The sequence below is a fragment of the Galleria mellonella genome, unplaced genomic scaffold (genome assembly GCF_026898425.1).
Source record: "Galleria mellonella isolate WM207_F2 unplaced genomic scaffold, CSIRO_AGI_GalMel_v1 utg36, whole genome shotgun sequence".
NCBI classification, from domain to species: domain Eukaryota; kingdom Metazoa; phylum Arthropoda; class Insecta; order Lepidoptera; family Pyralidae; genus Galleria; species Galleria mellonella.
Window position 1 is genome coordinate 8,451,662 of NW_026442086.1, and position 17,769 is coordinate 8,469,430.

Sequence of the window (17,769 nt, forward strand, 5' to 3'; positions counted from 1 at the left end):
GTCAAGTAAACGTCAAAAATGTCAAAACTCATTTTCCGTGATTGTCTAATACGATTGTTTTTATTATTTGTATTTTTCCATTTTACAATTTATTAATCATTATTCCTGTGTATTGTAATGATGTTAACAATCAAAGAATTCCTGTTTCTTAATATAATTTAAATATTATAATTACCCGCGAGGTTGACAATCGAAGATGTCTAGCGAAACGGTGGATAATGCGAAAGGTACGTGTTTTTCGCTACGACCAGCAAATTTTTGCTTCCGCCGCGTTTTTGAGGTAGTTACGTTGTTGTCTGTTTTAAGCCGAGGCGGTGGGGGAGCGGATCACGCCGTCCCCGGACCAAATGCGTCGAGAATTAGAGGAGGAATTTAACGTGCAGCGAGCCAAAATGAAAGAGCTATTTTTGCAGAAAGAAGGTTCGTGCCGATGGTGCAGTGCTCGGGAGCATGTTGACTTTGTCCATTGTATTGTATGTTCCTTGCATGCATCAGCATCAGGTCACTAACATCCAGATCGCTCATAACCAATGCCTATGCCAGTGTCTATGTTTTGCTTTCCATAGTTGTTGTGTTCGTAGAGAGTAGTGCATAGTTCAGAAAAAATAGAGAATGTATTGTTAATATACAAATATAACATGCTTAACTCAATTATATTATTTCCGTTATTTTATTTTTCATATGTTTATTTCTTTGGTCTGTAAAGACAATACATTTATCAGTTTTATTATTTAAACTTAGATAATAAAACTGTAATGAGACAATATTAGTACATAGAAGATATTAAAAAAATATATGTAATAGATCTTAATAGAAGTCAAAAGTATATTTTAGAAATTATGTCTGTATGTATGTTTGTTCTGACATCATGCAAAAACAATTGCACAAAATTGTATGCAGTTTTCACATTGGTATTCCAGAAAAGTGGTGTATATTTCATCTTGATATTGTTTATATTTATAATAAATTTACTATTGTAATCTTTTGGAGGAAACAATAAAGATTGTCTATCTATCTTTCTTGATAAGCCATCTAAAAGTAATCTATTTAGTTGGTTTTTCTTCTTAAGAAATCCACATGTAGAAAGTAGCAGGCCAAATAAATTTATTCACATGTTCATTTTGTTACTTGTCAGTATTTTAGTATTAGTTTCAGGCTGTTCTCAAACATTTTTATTTGATTTTAAACATTTCCTTCATCTAAGTACATCATGGTGTACTTATCTAAGTAAACTCGCACATAAATATCTCAATATAATGAGATTATAATTAAAAAAAAGTTGCTCATAAATAGAAAAATTTTAGTTCAACACTAAACAAAGTAGATTACAATCCAAAACATCTGACAATTTACACTAATATTATCTATGATAGTAGTAAATTGTGTACTGCTTATTATTAGAGATGAAATGGATAGCAGTTTGGCCAGAAACCAGATATTCGACTAACCATGTGGTCGAATAGCCAGATATCCATCAGTCTTGGTCAGTCCGTCATATCTTGGTGGGCAGCTAATGCCAAACAATATGCAAATTTAACAAAGTTTACCAAAATCTATCTTTCAACACCTTGCAACAATGTATACAGCGAAAGCCTTTTCTCAGGCTGGCCTTATTTATGAAGAAAAGTGAAACCGCTTGCTAACTCTCAATGCAGAGAAATTAGAATTTATTCACTACAATTTGCCCTTAATGCAGTATGAGTACTAATTCATTACATTCATTTACTATTGTGTGATTAAAAATTTAAAACTAAAACTGATTATATTTCTTAAGTGATACTAAGACTAACTATATAAAGCAAATAATTACTTAAAATTTTTTTTTATCTACATTTCTTTTTTTGGTGGGATGCCTATACGGCCAAATAGTAGTTATACGGTATTCGGCCGGATAGTATTAAGGCCGCCGAATAGTTACCGGATATCCGTTTCATCTCTACTTAAAATTCTAATAAAAAATTATAAACTCACGCTATTAAATTCTTATTATAAAGATTTTCATAGTGGTTTTATTATTCTTTTACATAATTATTTGTTTAGAAAAATATATTGTTACAATTATTTTGATGTCAAAACTGACTAAAAATAAATATATAAGGTGGAGGGTGAATTATGTGATTCTACTTTGGTAGAAGGCAAGTCTTTGTGTTAACTGTGTAATGTTGCTTAACCAAGATTCAATGAATTCATCCAATGTCCATGCTTTTGTTAAATTAAACCTATGTATACCTCCGCCGTGTGGTCTGAACATAGAATAGACTACCCTTTCTTTACCTGTGGGCGTCTTAAGAAGCAACTAAAGGAGGGCGAGGGATGGGCAGTAGTATTCCTTTTAAAACATCTCTAAAAGCCTATGGTTGCCACTCCCTTTATGGGGAAGGCTTATGTTCAGCAGTGGACAGCTAATGGCTGAAATAATAAAATACATAATAATAATCTTTATTATCTGTAGCCTGTAAATTGGTAAACAAACTGGCAGTGTTTTGAAAATTATATGAAGAGGTTGATATGTAAGTTGTAGATTTGGTTAAAACATCCTAAAAATTATACAGTATGATATTAAAGTAATTGTCGTCTTTTTTAAGAGTATTGTACCAACGAAGGCCTAAAATTAATATTATAATTACCACATTGATGCATTATTGATAAGTTCAGCCTTTATCAATACAATTTAGAAAACAGTATTTTTTTTTGGAAAGTAGCTCAAATTTATTTATTTATTGAAACCTTTATGCACAGTAAAATTCTATGTTTTTGTGACTTAACACTCGATGGTGTTCTCTACCAGTCAACTGTTGGGCAAACCAAGAAATAAGTAGGTGGTGCATTATTGGATAAAGGAAAAATAATGTAATAATTGGTATATTCATATAATATTCAAATCTGGGTGCTCGGTTCTACATTGTGTCCTTGTCTAGTTTTAACCCTAGGCTGACCGTGGTCGACTCTGCCTTTATTACTAATAATTGATTATTTTAAAAAAAAATCAGAAATGTTCTCAATTTGTTTGTAATTTTTGTTTTATATATTTTGTAATAGCTTCATCAACTCCATTATAGTCATTAATAAAAATTATTCCCATACAAATTTTATCGATATGATATATATAGACGGATCGATAAACAATTTATTTGCATCTACCTACAGTACATATGTAACGACTTAGATGAACATGCATAAAAACAGGAAAAATAGAGATCACATTACAGATTGTATCTTGTGTGTGTCACAGTATTAAAATGACCACAACCCAGTTTATTGCTTCACCCTCGAAAGACAATTATATGGATTTTTATCTAACTTGCTAAATAATAATACATGTAACCAACACGACTACTAAACTTGCAGAGGACATGCGAAAATTATCCCAGGACAAGCAGCAACTTGAGTCGGAGGTGGTCGGCCTGCGGGACGAGCTGCAACAACTGCAAACCCTCGCCCATAACCAGAAGTCGGAGATACAGAATTTGCAGCTACTTGTCAGTGGTCAGTATCTACCCTAATATCAATACAGAGAAAGGTGTATATAAATCGTCATTGTCATAAAAATGAGATGGGAGGGAGGGCATTGACAGACAATGCCCCAATTTAAAATGAAAAAAAAAATAACTTTTTAGAAGTCATTTAATTATGGCTCCTACCCTACCAAAAAGTACGTAGGTTTGCCCTACCTTAAACATGGGTCTAGTTACGGTCCTTTTTTTTTTATACCACTGAGGTGGCAAACAAACAAGCCCACATGATGGTAAGCGGGACCACAATAACTGATGGTAAGTGGCTTTTGTTTTGTTTTTTCTTTTTGTACTAAATTTTCAATTTGTAAGAATTTGACAAAATATTGATAGTTAAAATAGATTTGTAGAAAGATTTTAATTTTAATAGTTGTTCCTTGTGGTTTTAAGTATCCGTAACAGGTCTGTGTGAATAAGAAAAGATTAACTGTACTTGTGCAATATTACATCTACTGTACAAAAAGCCTCTGTCCCATTCGTGTTTCAACAACTGGCTGTGGTGGAAAGAATAAATAAATCAAAGATTGTATTGAAATCTATTTTTTTAATAATACCTAAATATAAATTTGTGAACTAGCGATAGTTTTATACCTCGTTTCAAATCGTTTCGATGTATTTTATCATTTCGATAACTATGGAAGGCGATAAACAGTAATATGTTCGCCATATCAGCCCACATTAGCCCGTATTTGTCCCCCGCCGTGCAATGCCCTCCCCATAAATTGGCAATTTATTTTTTTCCTATTCATTTTCCTCGTCACAGATTAGTTTATATTTACCTTGTGAATGGTGAAGTATTTTTAACATATACTAATGTTTTGTTCATTATGGGGCAGACAAGGTTTGGTTCTGATTCAAAAAATTAATAAAAAAAAAAGTGTTTATAACTAGTAATCTAAGAATTAAACATGCAGCCAGCCCATGACCGTTTGCAACGCCAATATGGTAGCCACTTGCGCGTAACCGACCCTTGTAACGTGAAGGTCCTTGTACTACATTTAATTCATTACAGTGAATTGCAAATAAAATAAGTTTAAAGTCGCCCAAAGTAGCGCTTTTTTTTATGGATGAAAATGACATGGTAACCCCGCCTGCGCTATCGGTATACACTGGCGGGGTACCAGTGAGCGGTGATAGATGAGGATGAAAAGGCAGGTCAGTTAGCCCATCGTGACGATTTCAATGATAAATTGGTCACGATAGTTTCCAGGGGGAACCGCGTGGAGGTCGACCTGATAGGGTATATTGATAGCAATGGAGACTAACCTCCCCATTACTAATAATCCCTTCCCCCCAAGTAGCGTTATTGGGATGGTTTTATTATTTCTGTAGTTATTTCCATAAATTAAGCCATTTCTGACATGCAACGAGTATCGTTTAGTGAAATTTAATAAATTTTATTCCTAGACATTACAGTTTACTACGCGTAATACTTAGTAACGTTATTTTACGCAAAAATAAATAACGATATAAAAATATGGTAATACCATTAGATAGCAAATTGGCTTCTTTGGCATTCTCAAAAGTATAAAAAAATAAATCGAAAATTCATAAAATAAAATTAATGTCAATGCATCAAACCGTCGACTCCAGTGTAATGATACAGCCCCCCTAGACTAATTATCGCTAGCTTGTCCATAAGAAGGGGAAGGGATTGTTAGTAATGGGGATATAGCAGCTCCATTGCTAGTAACATATCCTATCAGGTCGACCTCCACGCAGTTCCCCCTGGAAAGAATCGTGGTTGATTCTCATTGAATTCGTCACGATGGGCTAACTCACCTGTCACCAGTGAGGGACCATCATCTCTTACCGGTGCTGGGTACAGCGTATACCAACAGCGCGGGCGGGCTACCATTCTATGTTCACCCATTAAAAAAACTGGTCTGAGAGAAAATAAGACGCCGAGCTCCTCTGCTTGGATGATAATGGAATGGCAACCCCACCCGCGCCACCGGTATACACCGGCGGGGCACCAATGAAGGATGATAGGTGAGGATGAAGTAGGTCAGTTAGCCCATCGTGACGAATTCAACAAGAATTGTTCACGATGGTTTCCAGGGGGAAAGCGTGGAGGTCGACCCAACAGGGTACACTGCTAGCAATGGGGCTGTCAAACTCCATTGCTAAACAATCCGATTTCCCCCCAGTTCCGCTGCTTGTTCTGTCTCAGGTGAGAGCTACCCGAAACGATTTCACCGACTGATTCGTTGGCTTCATGTCTAGGGGGGCGGGATTGTAAACCAGTGAGCTGTAACGTCACTTTCTTGTCGTTTTTATAAATGAATACCCTACAGAGACCTTGGAGGCGTCGTCATCCGGCTCGGAGGAGCTACGACGGCTGCGCGCCAAGAACCTGGAGCTAGAACAGCTGCTCAACCAGCTCAATCAGCAACGGCAGCAACAGGTAACAACTGGATTTTTTGTTCACATTAATCTATTTACATCTGAGTACATTATGATATTGAAATTTTTTAAATATTATATTCAGTTTTGTGTTTACTTTGTCGGGTAAATACTAGGTTTTTTTTTTTTTTATTTAAATAACTTTACTGATCAAAATAAAGATACAAAAGGCGGTCTTAATGCTAGTAGCATTCTCTACCAGTCAACCGTTGGAATGAACAGGGAATCACGAACGTGGTACTACATTATTGGGATAGGTAAAGAAAGTAACAACTAATAATGTATACCTATATACTAAATAAATAATATATACATAAATAACATAAAATGCTGATTATAATGTACATTCATAAATATAAAAGAATATATGTATATATATATATATATATACCAGAGGGAGACTTTGTACAAAGGTCGTTTACTTGGCTACCTCTGTCCCACTGCTGTTTGCATATTTATGTTTCGGTTTGAAGGGTGGGAATATGGCGTGAATTTACAGGGTACAGAGGAATAACACCTGAGTCCTCAGGAATGGCAACGCATGGGGAGTATCATGGGCACAGTATACTCATAGCTAACGCTAGAGTTCATAAGGTGACTTTAGAACTAGTCTTAAGGTATAAAGGCATTATAAAATACAAACACATACAACCTTAGTCTCTGACGCTATCTGGTTATCGGCGGAAAGTCGGAAATGATATGTACTGTAAACGTTTACAACTAACTGCCTTAAGTTAACGACAAGTTATTTTTACTGGAACGCCTTATCTGAGACCCTGGCGCATCTTACATTTACATATAAGGTTTACCGCAAACTAATGATTTTTATTCGTTTTGTCAATATTAATTCTCGCCATTTTTCATCTTTCCATACTTGCTTTTTGATAAATATTAGAATTCATAATACTAGGACATGCTTAACACCTGCACCGTAGATACTGCAGTCAGCTTTAGACTTCTACTAATATAAAATTTGAAATTGACTCAATCAATAAATTATTCTAGACAGACAATGCGTTGCCATTCCTGAGGACTCAGGTGTTATTCCTCTGTACTCTGTAAATTCACGCCATATCCCTTCACGGCCCTTCAAACCGAAACACAGCCATGCAAACACAACTGCTTCACGGTTGAAACACGAATGGGACAGAAGTACCCCAAGCAATCGAATTTTGTACAAAGTCTCCCTCTGGTGGAAATTTGAAGATAACAAACATAACTATATACAAGTACAACCGAATTCAGAGGGGGGAAAGGGATTGTAAGTAATGGGGTCTAATAAGCCCATTGTTAGTAATATACATTTATTATACAGCTATGCAAACGACTTTTGTACAAAGTCTCCTTCTTTCTTATTTTGTCGACCTCCACGCGGTTCCCTCTGGTAACCATCGTGGTTAATTCTAGTGGAATTCGTCACAATGGGCTAACTGACCTGCTTTCATCTTCATCTATCATTACTCACTGGTGCCCTGCCAGCATATACCGATGGCGCAGGCGGGGTAGCCATCCCATTATCACCCATTAAAAAAAATACCGGATTCAGAACCTATTCTTTTTTCGAAAAAAGAGTTTATTTTTTTTGAAGTTGGTAAAAAAGTCGTGCGACACACCGCACGACTCTAACATGTTCTACTGCCGCTTCATTGCGTTTACGGCCGCATACATTATTACAGTTTGCTATCGCATACAGCTGTCGTTATTCGTGTATGATTGACTGTAGGAGCAAACACGCGTGTCACGGCTCGACATTTATTTATACTTTTTGTTAATTAAACAATTTTACATTTAAAATAATTGTAGCTGTTATGTAATTGTAAATCTTAAACTTGCGGCCCGTCCCGGCTTCGCACGGGTGGACATTTTTACAACATTTTAAAAAGTGGATATTGTGACATAACAATAATAGTTGGACATGTAGTATCGCGAAGTTTTTTGTAGTTATTGATATTTTCTTCAATATTGTAGAACATACTTTTGTTCTATCACCAATAGTAACCGCAGCGCACGCGACGAAATATATTTTATAGCATTTTTTTTACAACTTGAGTTACGTTACTAAAGTTTTAGTAAGGATCCCCTAATGTTTTCTAGCAATAAACATAGCCTATGTTATTCAGGGTGAATGTAGCTTTCTAATGGTGAAAGATTTTTTTAAATCGGCAAAGTAGTTTTTGAGTTTATTCATTACAAACATACGTACACACAAAAATACAAATGTTTCCTCTTTATATAATTAGTGTAGATATATAGTTGTTTTTATCTGCATTTTAATTAACACCACGTTATGTTGCTATCGGCAACCTATCATTAAATTGCGTATTGTAATAACAAAAAACAATATAGTTTTTAATTACATATGTTTATTATATTATTTCCTATGGATTATATTGAGAATTACTACTACCATTTGTACGAAGGTGGCGCCCTCTGGTGTGAAAAGTTTATCCCGTTTAAAATAAAAGCATTTTAATAAATAATAGCATTTTAATGACACCACGCCGACATACACAGACCACCAGTGTATGCCGGCTGAAGAACCCAGCGACCCGGAGGTCGTCCCCTCCGGAGTTGAAGCCGGGGTAGTGGGGTATACCCCGAGGCCCCTACCTCGCCCGCCCACAGATCATCTGGCGGGCATGGGAAGCCCTTGTTGATTGATTGATTAAAATAAAAGCATTTTAATAACCTACGCCCTCTTCGAAAAAGATCCCATAAATCGATCGATAAAAGCATCTGTCATGGTGATTAAATCGACAATGAGTTTTACAACCGGTGGAAAAATTGTCCTGTATAGGAAATAATGTTATCTGATGTACAAATAGTGGTATTAGGCAATAGTAATGTATGTGACATTGCGTGACATGACCGCCCGCGGCGTGTGGCAGGAGGTGTCGCTGGCGCCGGCCACTTTCGTGCGCTCGCTCGCGCGCAAGCTTGGCGCCGACGCCGACGCCGACCAGCCCGCTAAGAAGGTAATGTTATTCATTACATTTGCCTACCTTATACCATAGGCCTCCCCTAGAGTTCGCCACTGAATGCGATTCTGCGCTTGTCTTTTCCAGGTGTGTCTCGCTATGTTTTTGATATCGTCTTCCCATCTACGACGCTGTCTCCCTTTTTTTCTCTTCTATTGTCTCGGACACCACTCTGTAATATCCTTAGACCATTTTTCTTTATTCATTCCAACCATATGTCCTGCCCACCTCCACTTTCGTTTCTTGATACAGTAAGTAACATCTGTGAATCCAGTTCTCTTATAGAGTCCAGTTTTAATTTGACGGGATTAAGGTAAGCAAATGTAATGAAGTATTCATTACATTTGCTTACCTTAATCTCGGTGAATAGTGTTCAATGTGCTAATAAATAAGGTTGTAATTTAATCTGTCCCATTCGTATTTCTACTGTAAAAAAGCTGTGCTTTCGTGACTGTTTTGTAGGTTTTTTTTTAATGGGTGATAATGGAATGGTGACCCCACCCGCGCTATTAGTATACACCGGCCCCCGGTAAGCACTGGTGCCCCACCAGTGAAGGATGATAGGTGAGGATGAAGCAGGTCAGTTAGCCCATCGTGATGAATTCAACAAGAATTGTTCACGATGGTTTCCAGGGGGAACCACGTGGAGGTCGACCTGATAGGGCATATTGCTAGCAATGTAGAACTCCATTGCTAACAATCCCTTTCCCCCCCGGTTTGAAGATTATGATATGGCAGTGAAATTACAGGGTACAGATACATAACATCCTAGTCCTTAGAAATGGCAACGCGTGGGAAGGGGGGTGTTATGGGCATATTATGATATTTTATTTAGTCCACGGTGCTGTTCATGTCTATAGACGACGGTTACCACTTTCCATCAGGTGTACTGTTAGCTTGTTTGCCATTCTAAAAGTCATCCAAAGAAATCTATGTACAAGATTTACTTTAAACTCCTTTAGATTACATACGAAACATCTTAAATTTAAAGTTTTTACAAACTGTCTGTAACTTTACCCTGTTATTCATAAAAACTAAAACTTAGCACGAATATGTTTTAAGTATTAGAAAGTTTTGTCATTGTCTTGCAGATTAAAAATTTAGCATAAAAGAAAAAGACAAAAAATTGCAATAGTTAAAATAGGTTTGACATTTTTATAAATAAGGGAGATATTCTATGGTGACATCTCCATAGACAAACTCACTAACATAGACAATGTCCAAGATTTCTTAGTCTTTAACCAATCATTTTTATACCTAGCCTCTCGTTTAATAAATAAGTGTGATTAGAGAGAAGTGTGGACTGAAAGTCGATGTAGCGACCAAAATCGAAAAAGGAATGTTGCGTTGGTTTGGTCATTTGGAGAGGATGGATGAAAGAAGAATTACGAAAGAGATTTATCGAGCAAGAATGAATGGAGATGTCGGTAGGGGCCGCCCTAGACGGACGTATGTCGACCAAATAGGCGACGTGCTGAAGAAGGGCCAAATTAAAAGTACCCGTAACCGACGAGCGTGTATGACAAGATTGATGAATGTGGAGGAAGCGAAAGAGGTTTGTTTGAATCGAAGCATTTGGCGTTCCATTGTTTCTGCCTACCCTAATGGGAGACAGGCGTGACAGATATGTATATGTATGTATGTACATTCTTAAGTTGACCAAAGTAGAGTTGACAGTCACAGCTGGGGGAAAGGGATTGTTACTCCATTGATTTGGGTTTAGTAACTCCATTGCTAGCAATATACTATAACAGTTCTATCTCCATGCGGTTTCTCATAGAAACCATAGTGGTTAATTCTTGAATTCGTCACGATAGGTTAACTGATTCTACTTCATCCTCATCTATCAGCGTTCACTGGTGCCCCGCCAGCGTATACTGATAGCGCAGTTGGGGTTAATATTTCTGCATCCCCCATTAAAAAAAGAGATAGTCAAAGTTGTTCGTAGACTAAAACATAAATGAGAAAATCATGATAATATTATGCCGAAGATTTTAGCCCAAATATTATTGTGTATATTAATATATTTATGTTTTGTAACGCCAGGGCGCGGAGGACAGCGAGCTGATGCGGTCCATAATCCAGCCGCTGAACGACGAGATTGTGGTGCTCAAGGGCAAGCTGCGTGACACCGACTGTCAGTTGCAGGAGGCTCTGGTAAACACACCACGCAGATGCACCATGCATCGAGTTTGTTTCTGAAAATGTGTCAGTGTAAAAATGTGAAAAGACAAGTGCTTAATGAGCCGGCAACCGTTGGGAGTAGAACATTCTCTTATGGTTGATTGCATTCATGGACCATGTTGTCCTTGTATTATTGTTGTTCATGATGAGATAATCGTATGTAATTATAAAAAAAAAGAAAATGCTACGTTACTCATCATCATCATCATACCTTAACTGTCTACTGCTTAATATAAGCCTCCCCCTTGGAGGTTTTTCCAGTAATAGGTTCCCTTAATCGCCTTTTACGACACCAACGAGAAAGGAAGAATAGTCAAATATTGGTACCTTATTAGGTTAATATTTTGTGTCACAGAATCACCAGACTGGGCCTCGTCCTCGTTCTCTAAGTGCAATATTGAAACTAATATTTTTAACTATTTGTTGGAAAGCATACTAACACGGAAAGGACCCTAATATGATGTCACTGATGAAATGGGCAATCTATTTTCTTTTTCTTCTCTCTTAGCTTTTTTTTTTATTTTATCGTTGTAGGTATATTTATGTAATAAAATTATTTCAGCAAAAAGTAAAATCAGCAACATCCAGCAGTCCTACAGCGGGTAGTTCTAGCGGCGACAAACCTGATGTTGGTTAGTAATTTTGTTATTCTCTTAAAAAGTTACGTTGTTTTCGATTTGCCTGTATTTGTTTCTTTTATGTATGTTACTTAATTACGGAATAATTGTAAGAGTTTGCTCCTGTGTTGATGTCATGTCTAATTATTTTAAATTAAAATATTTGAAATGTAATATGCCTACGAAACATATGAACTACGAATCGTTGTTTTTTTTTTGTGGTATATAATCTGCTAGTGTCGATTGCAAACTGGGCATGGGTAATATCGGTATCGCCCCGATAACAATATATTGGATTCCTCTGTACATTTATGGTGAAAAATATGTTCATCGCCTATTTGGATACAGTCCATACTGGTTGGATATCTATATTCAATTTCGATCAGATTCTTCGTTTTTATATTATATATCAAGTAACCAATATTTACAATATCTATTACTAATTTAATGTATAGATATTGTAGCCACAATACATAGATATATTATACCTATCGGCATTGCAGACACGAGCCGGCAGTGCGACATGTGCGCGAACTACGAGAAGCAGCTGGTGTCAGAGCAGGCGGCCGCGGAAGCGGCTCTCGAACGCGCCACAACAAACCACCGCGCGCTCAAACTGGTATGTACGACCCACACACCACGCACGCACACGCACACGCACTACAACAGGCTCTAGTGTATTTTAATTTTTATATAAAATTTATGAAAAAATTAAAGTAACAACAAATACAGAGTAAACATTATTTCTTAAGAGATGTAATAATATTATTATAAAGGACTTACTTCATCTCGAGGATACAAGGTAGTAGGAGGGTGTCAATATAATGAAATGGTAACCCCACCCGCACTATCGGTACACACCGCCGGGGCACCAGTGGGAGATGATAGATGAGGATGAAGCAGGTCAGCAAGCCCATCGTGACGAATTCAACAAGAATTGTTCACGATGGTTTCGAGGTCGACCTAATAGGACATGTTGCTAGCAACGGGGCTGTCAAACTCCATTGCTAACAATCCCTTTCCTCTGGTAGTAGGATGGTGTTAATAGTGGTTGTGGTGGGCGGGTGCGCAGGCGACGGAGGAGCTGGAGGGCGTGCGGTCGCTGCACGACGAGACGGTGCGCGCGTGGCAGGCGGCGCGCGCGGCGTCCGCGGCCGAGCTGGCCGAGCTGGGCGCCGCGCTGGCCGCCGCGCGCGCCGCGCTGCACGAGCGCGAGGACACCGCCGCCGCCGCGCAGCAGCGCGCCTTGCACACCGTCACCCACCTCACCGTCGACCGCGAGATGCTGCAGCGGAAGCTCGACACGTACGTGCTTTTACTCTCAATTTGTATGTCTCACTACGGGCAGGAACAAAGTCATTAATCAAAAACGGAAAAATGAAGTACGGATATCGTCATAAAAGGAAGATATAGTCTGTTATTATTAGACGGGCCAGGTGGCGTATCATTGTTTCTTTTCTAATTTTCCTACTAATCTACTAATCTCTTGCAACAAACCAAAAAATAAAAGTGATAAGTATGTTTAGTTACTCTTTACTGACTAGCTACATTTTGTTACAGTTTAGAGAGAGACAACGCTATGTTGATCGGTCAATACACGAAGAAGGCGGCCGAGATGCAGAATGAGATTATAGACTTGCCAGACAATGTCGAGGTTACTGCGACTTTCATATTCTTCGTGTAAAAAAGTGAAATATTGTCAAATATCTAAGCCTATTTTATTTGCTTAAATAACGGGCGTAGATTTCTTCTCGTAGGCTAAAACTCGTATAGAACGACTTCGGTTTAAAACTTGTCTAACACAAAAAACTTTAGAAAGACATATTTTTACAAATCGCGTTTAATCATTCAATATTATGTACCTAATATCTGTAAATCGTTGTTTCATATCCGGCTTGAAGGACCATGAAGTATGCGGGTTCTACGATTTGATTTTTAAACTACTTGAAATAGCAAACCGATGGGCCACGTAATAAAAAAATATAACTGTCGCCTATAAATAATTATCAATAGTTAAACTATATTATCAATTGTAAATGTGATAAACACTACGCAACCTGCACATTAACAATTTTAAACATGAAAACGTACTGCGCTGGCTTGACTTGAACAGTTAAGCCATTTCCTGCAAACTATATCTGTTATGATTCTTAGAACACTGGCTGGCTTTGTTAAATTCATAGTTTGTTGCGGCTGGCAGGAGCTGCAGGAGCACATCCTGCGCGTGCGCGAGCAGCTGATCTTCTGCCAGATCGGGCGCGAGGAGGCGGCCGAGGCGGAGCGCGGGCTGCGCGCGCAGCTGCTGCAGCAGGGCGCGCTGTTCCACCAGCAGGAGCAGCAGCTCGCCGCCCTGCGCGCGCGCGCAGCCCCGCCACTCCTCCCTGACCCCCTCGGCCGCAGGGCGCGCTGTTCCACCAGCAGGAGCAGCAGCTCGCCGCCCTGCGCGCAGACCTCAAGGCCGCCAAGTGAGCCCCGCCACTCCTCCCTGCCCCCCTCCGCCGCAGCTGCTGCAGCAGGGCGCGCTGTTCCACCAGCAGGAGCAGCAGCTCGCCGCCCTGCGCGCAGACCTCAAGGCCGCCAAGTGAGCCCCGCCACTCCTCCCTGACCCCCTCGGCCGCAGCTGCTGCAGCAGGCCGCGCTGTTCCACCAGCAGGAGCAGCAGCTCGCCGCCCTGCGCGCAGACCTCAAGGCCGCCAAGTGAGTCCCGCCACTCCTCCCTGACCCCCTCGGCCGCAGCTGCTGCAGCAGGCCGCGCTGTTCCACCAGCAGGAGCAGCAGCTCGCCGCCCTGCGCGCAGACCTCAAGGCCGCCAAGTGAGCCCCGCCACTCCTCCCTGACCCCCTCGGCCGCAGCTGCTGCAGCAGGCCGCGCTGTTCCACCAGCAACACTTCAGTTTCAGCTCATAATTTTTTTTCATTTTGCTTATATTATTTCTTGGAAACAACTAATTTAAACAATGTGGTACAATTTAGCCAAGTTTAGTCTAATTGCTACAGTATATATATTGCGTAGTATATATATTGCAATTCAATTAAATATTATATATTCATATTTAATAATTTGCCGTGTGTGTCCCGGCGTAGAATGGGCCACCCCTTCCTTTCCCGTGGGTGTCGTAAGAGGCGACTAAGGAGGCATCTAGTAGAGGGATGGGCAGCAGTGTCCCTCTTAAAACATATGTAAAAGCCTAACTGCGGTTGCCAACCCGCCTGCCAAGCGTGGCAACTACTGGCAAAACTCTACAAAATATTTAATAATTAAACTTTTACAATCTGCAATCATAAATTAGTCAGAAACTATACCTATATCGTATAAATGAAATTTATTCATATTCAAAATTTGTCTTAATTCTATTTGAAATTGTTTTAAAATGTGACGCCCTTGCGATGGGCGCGGTATTTCCCTTAATTCACGTTACTAGATGTTGATGATATAGATGAAACAGCAATGTTGTGTCGTGTGGTTGCATGTCACGCGCGCAGTGAGCAGCTGGACTGCCTGCAGACAGAGCGCGAGCAGATGAAGGAGCTCGGCGACAAGCTGCGCCACTCCAACGACATGATCGAGGGCCTGCTCGACGATAAGGTACTCACCGCACCGTACCTTGCACAGCCGTTCATGGCTGCCTGCTTGGAGACTGACCTTTAATATATAAATAAGTAATGTTAAAGAGAAAAAACATGTTACATTTATGTTAAACTAAGATAGACAGGTTTTTTTAATGGGGGATAATGGAATGGTAATCCCACCCGTGCTATTGGTATACACCGGCGAGGCCCCAGTGAGGGATGATAGATGAGGATGAAACAGGTCAGTTAGCCCATTGTGATGAATTCAACAAGAATTGTTCACGATGGTTTCCAGGGGAAACCACGTGGAGGTCGACCTGATAAAGCATATTGCTAGCAATGGGACTGTCAAACTCCATTGCTAACAATCCCTTTCCCCCCTTAAGACAGTTTATTTACCTGTAGACGTATATCTACTAAGCAAATTGGAGTTATGACCAAAAACTTATCACGTTTTCAACTGTGATTAGATTTATGAGTACAACTTGAATGTATCAAAATAAGAAAGAAGGAGACTTTGTACAAAAGTCGTTTGCATGACTGTATTTCAGGTTGAAGGGTGGAATATGGCAGTGTATTTACAGGGTACACGGGTATAACACCTGAGTGCTCAGGAATGGCAATGCATAGGGGGTATCATGGGCGAAACAGTATACTCTGTTATGTCTATAGGCGACGGTTACCACTTTCCATCAGGTGGGGCGTCAGCTTGTTTGTCATTCTAAGTTGCATAAAAAAATCCATAAAATTATATGTGTATAGACTTCAAATATTTAACTCTTTAAATGTTATAGAACCATTACAAATATCTAGTACAATAATTGGTAGAATAAATTATTCAATTTAATGCAACTAGTGGCATACATATGGCAGCGAAAACGTATTTATCGTTAGGTTTACATATAAGCATATACATATAATACCAGAAGGAGAGTTTGTACAAAAGTTTGCTTGGGCACCGCTGTCTCATTCGTGTTTCTACCGTGAAGAAGTTGTTTGCATGGCTGTGTTTCGGTTTGAAGGGTGGCAGTGAATTTACTGGGTACGGAGGAATAACACCTGAGTCCTCAGGAATGGCAACGCATGGGGGGTATCATGGGCGAAACAGTATACTCTGTTGTGTCCATGGTACTGCTCATGTCTATAGGCGACGGTTACCACTTTCCATCCGCTTGTTTGTCATTCTAAGTTGCATAAAATATGATGACTGAATAATAACGTTGTGTGTGTGTGTTTGTGTGTGCGTGTGTGCCACGAACAGAAGCGGCTGCAGGCGGAGGTGCAGGAGACGCGCGGCCGCGTGTCGGTGCTGCAGCAGGAGCTCGATAACAGCGAGAAGGTGCAGCAGGACTTCGTGCGCCTCTCGCAGTCGCTGCAGGCGAGTTTTATATGCCACTTACATATTTCTTACTATTGAAGGGTATAATGGTATTTCTTGTCATTAAGCTAGAAAACAAACATACAGCCTCCCTGATGGTAAACGGTCATTGCAGCCTATTTATTTATTTAATTGTATGGTATATCAGTTGTTCTGTTATTATTTTCTTCACCACAGTGATTGAGTCATTCTCCATGGGAACAAGGCTGTTGGATTACCCTTGTATTTACATAATTGGTAGTCTTGCACAATATGGCTGATATCTTTTTTTTTTTTTATTTGAGCCATTTATGACACATGTAAATTAATAAATAAATTTATACAATCTGATTATTTACATTTTTTCAAATATAATGAATATTGGAGATATGTCAAGATATACCAAGTGTGTCGCAGTGACCCAAATAGGCTACAGCTCAGTGATAGTTTTGCTTAAAAGCAATATCTTGTATTGGAGTACCACAATCGCAGGCAGCTGAGTTAGTCCAGCCACAGTTACGTTTATAGGATTGGCAGTGATCGCATCCTATAGTCTATAGCGTATTGGACGCCTGCAGCACTAGGGTTGTCACGTGCGCGTTTGCTAGTTAGCAAGTTAAGTTAGTTTACAGTTATAAAGAAATTTTAACATACCCTTTTTGAAGAAATCAAGACTGTAATCTCTAGACATGAGCCGTGTGGTCCCTGCATAGAATAGGCCACCCCTTTCTTTCCCACAGGTGTAGTAAGAAGCGCCCAAGGGAGGGCGAAGGATGGGCAGCGGTGTCCCTCTTAAAAAATCTGTAAAGCCTAACTGCGGTTGCCAATCCGCCTACCAAGCGAGGCAACTGCTGGCAAATCTCCCTCAATGGGAGGCTTATGTTCAGCAGTGGACAGGTTAAAGCTGATAAGATAATAATAATTTATATTACCAGAGGGAGACTTTGTACAAAAGTCGATTGCTTGGGTACCTCTGTCCCATTCGTGTTTCGACCGTGAAGCAGCTGTGTTTGCATGGCTGTATTTCGGTTTGAAGGGTGGGATATGGCGTGAATTTACTGGGTACAGGGGAAAAACACCTGAGTCCTCAGGAATGGCAACGCATGGGGGGTATCATGGGCGAAACAGTATACTCTGTTATGTCCA

General features: G+C 39.6%; 1 protein-coding gene across 1 annotated transcript in view; it reads left to right on the plus strand.

Moving 5' to 3' along the window:
* The window catches only part of LOC128201170 (rab GTPase-binding effector protein 1), a 22,260-nt gene continuing 4,491 nt past the window's right edge, over positions 1-17,769 (plus strand). The window contains exons 1-14 of the mRNA XM_052897254.1: positions 1-227; positions 307-420; positions 3,349-3,486; positions 5,810-5,919; positions 8,807-8,893; positions 10,943-11,053; positions 11,643-11,712; positions 12,201-12,316; positions 12,770-13,002; positions 13,258-13,351; positions 13,898-14,057; positions 14,147-14,162; positions 15,180-15,282; positions 16,528-16,644. Coding sequence (XP_052753214.1) covers positions 197-227; positions 307-420; positions 3,349-3,486; positions 5,810-5,919; positions 8,807-8,893; positions 10,943-11,053; positions 11,643-11,712; positions 12,201-12,316; positions 12,770-13,002; positions 13,258-13,351; positions 13,898-14,057; positions 14,147-14,162; positions 15,180-15,282; positions 16,528-16,644 — 1,500 coding nt within the window. The 5' untranslated portion in view covers positions 1-196. The remainder of the gene's footprint in view (positions 228-306; positions 421-3,348; positions 3,487-5,809; positions 5,920-8,806; positions 8,894-10,942; positions 11,054-11,642; positions 11,713-12,200; positions 12,317-12,769; positions 13,003-13,257; positions 13,352-13,897; positions 14,058-14,146; positions 14,163-15,179; positions 15,283-16,527; positions 16,645-17,769) is intronic.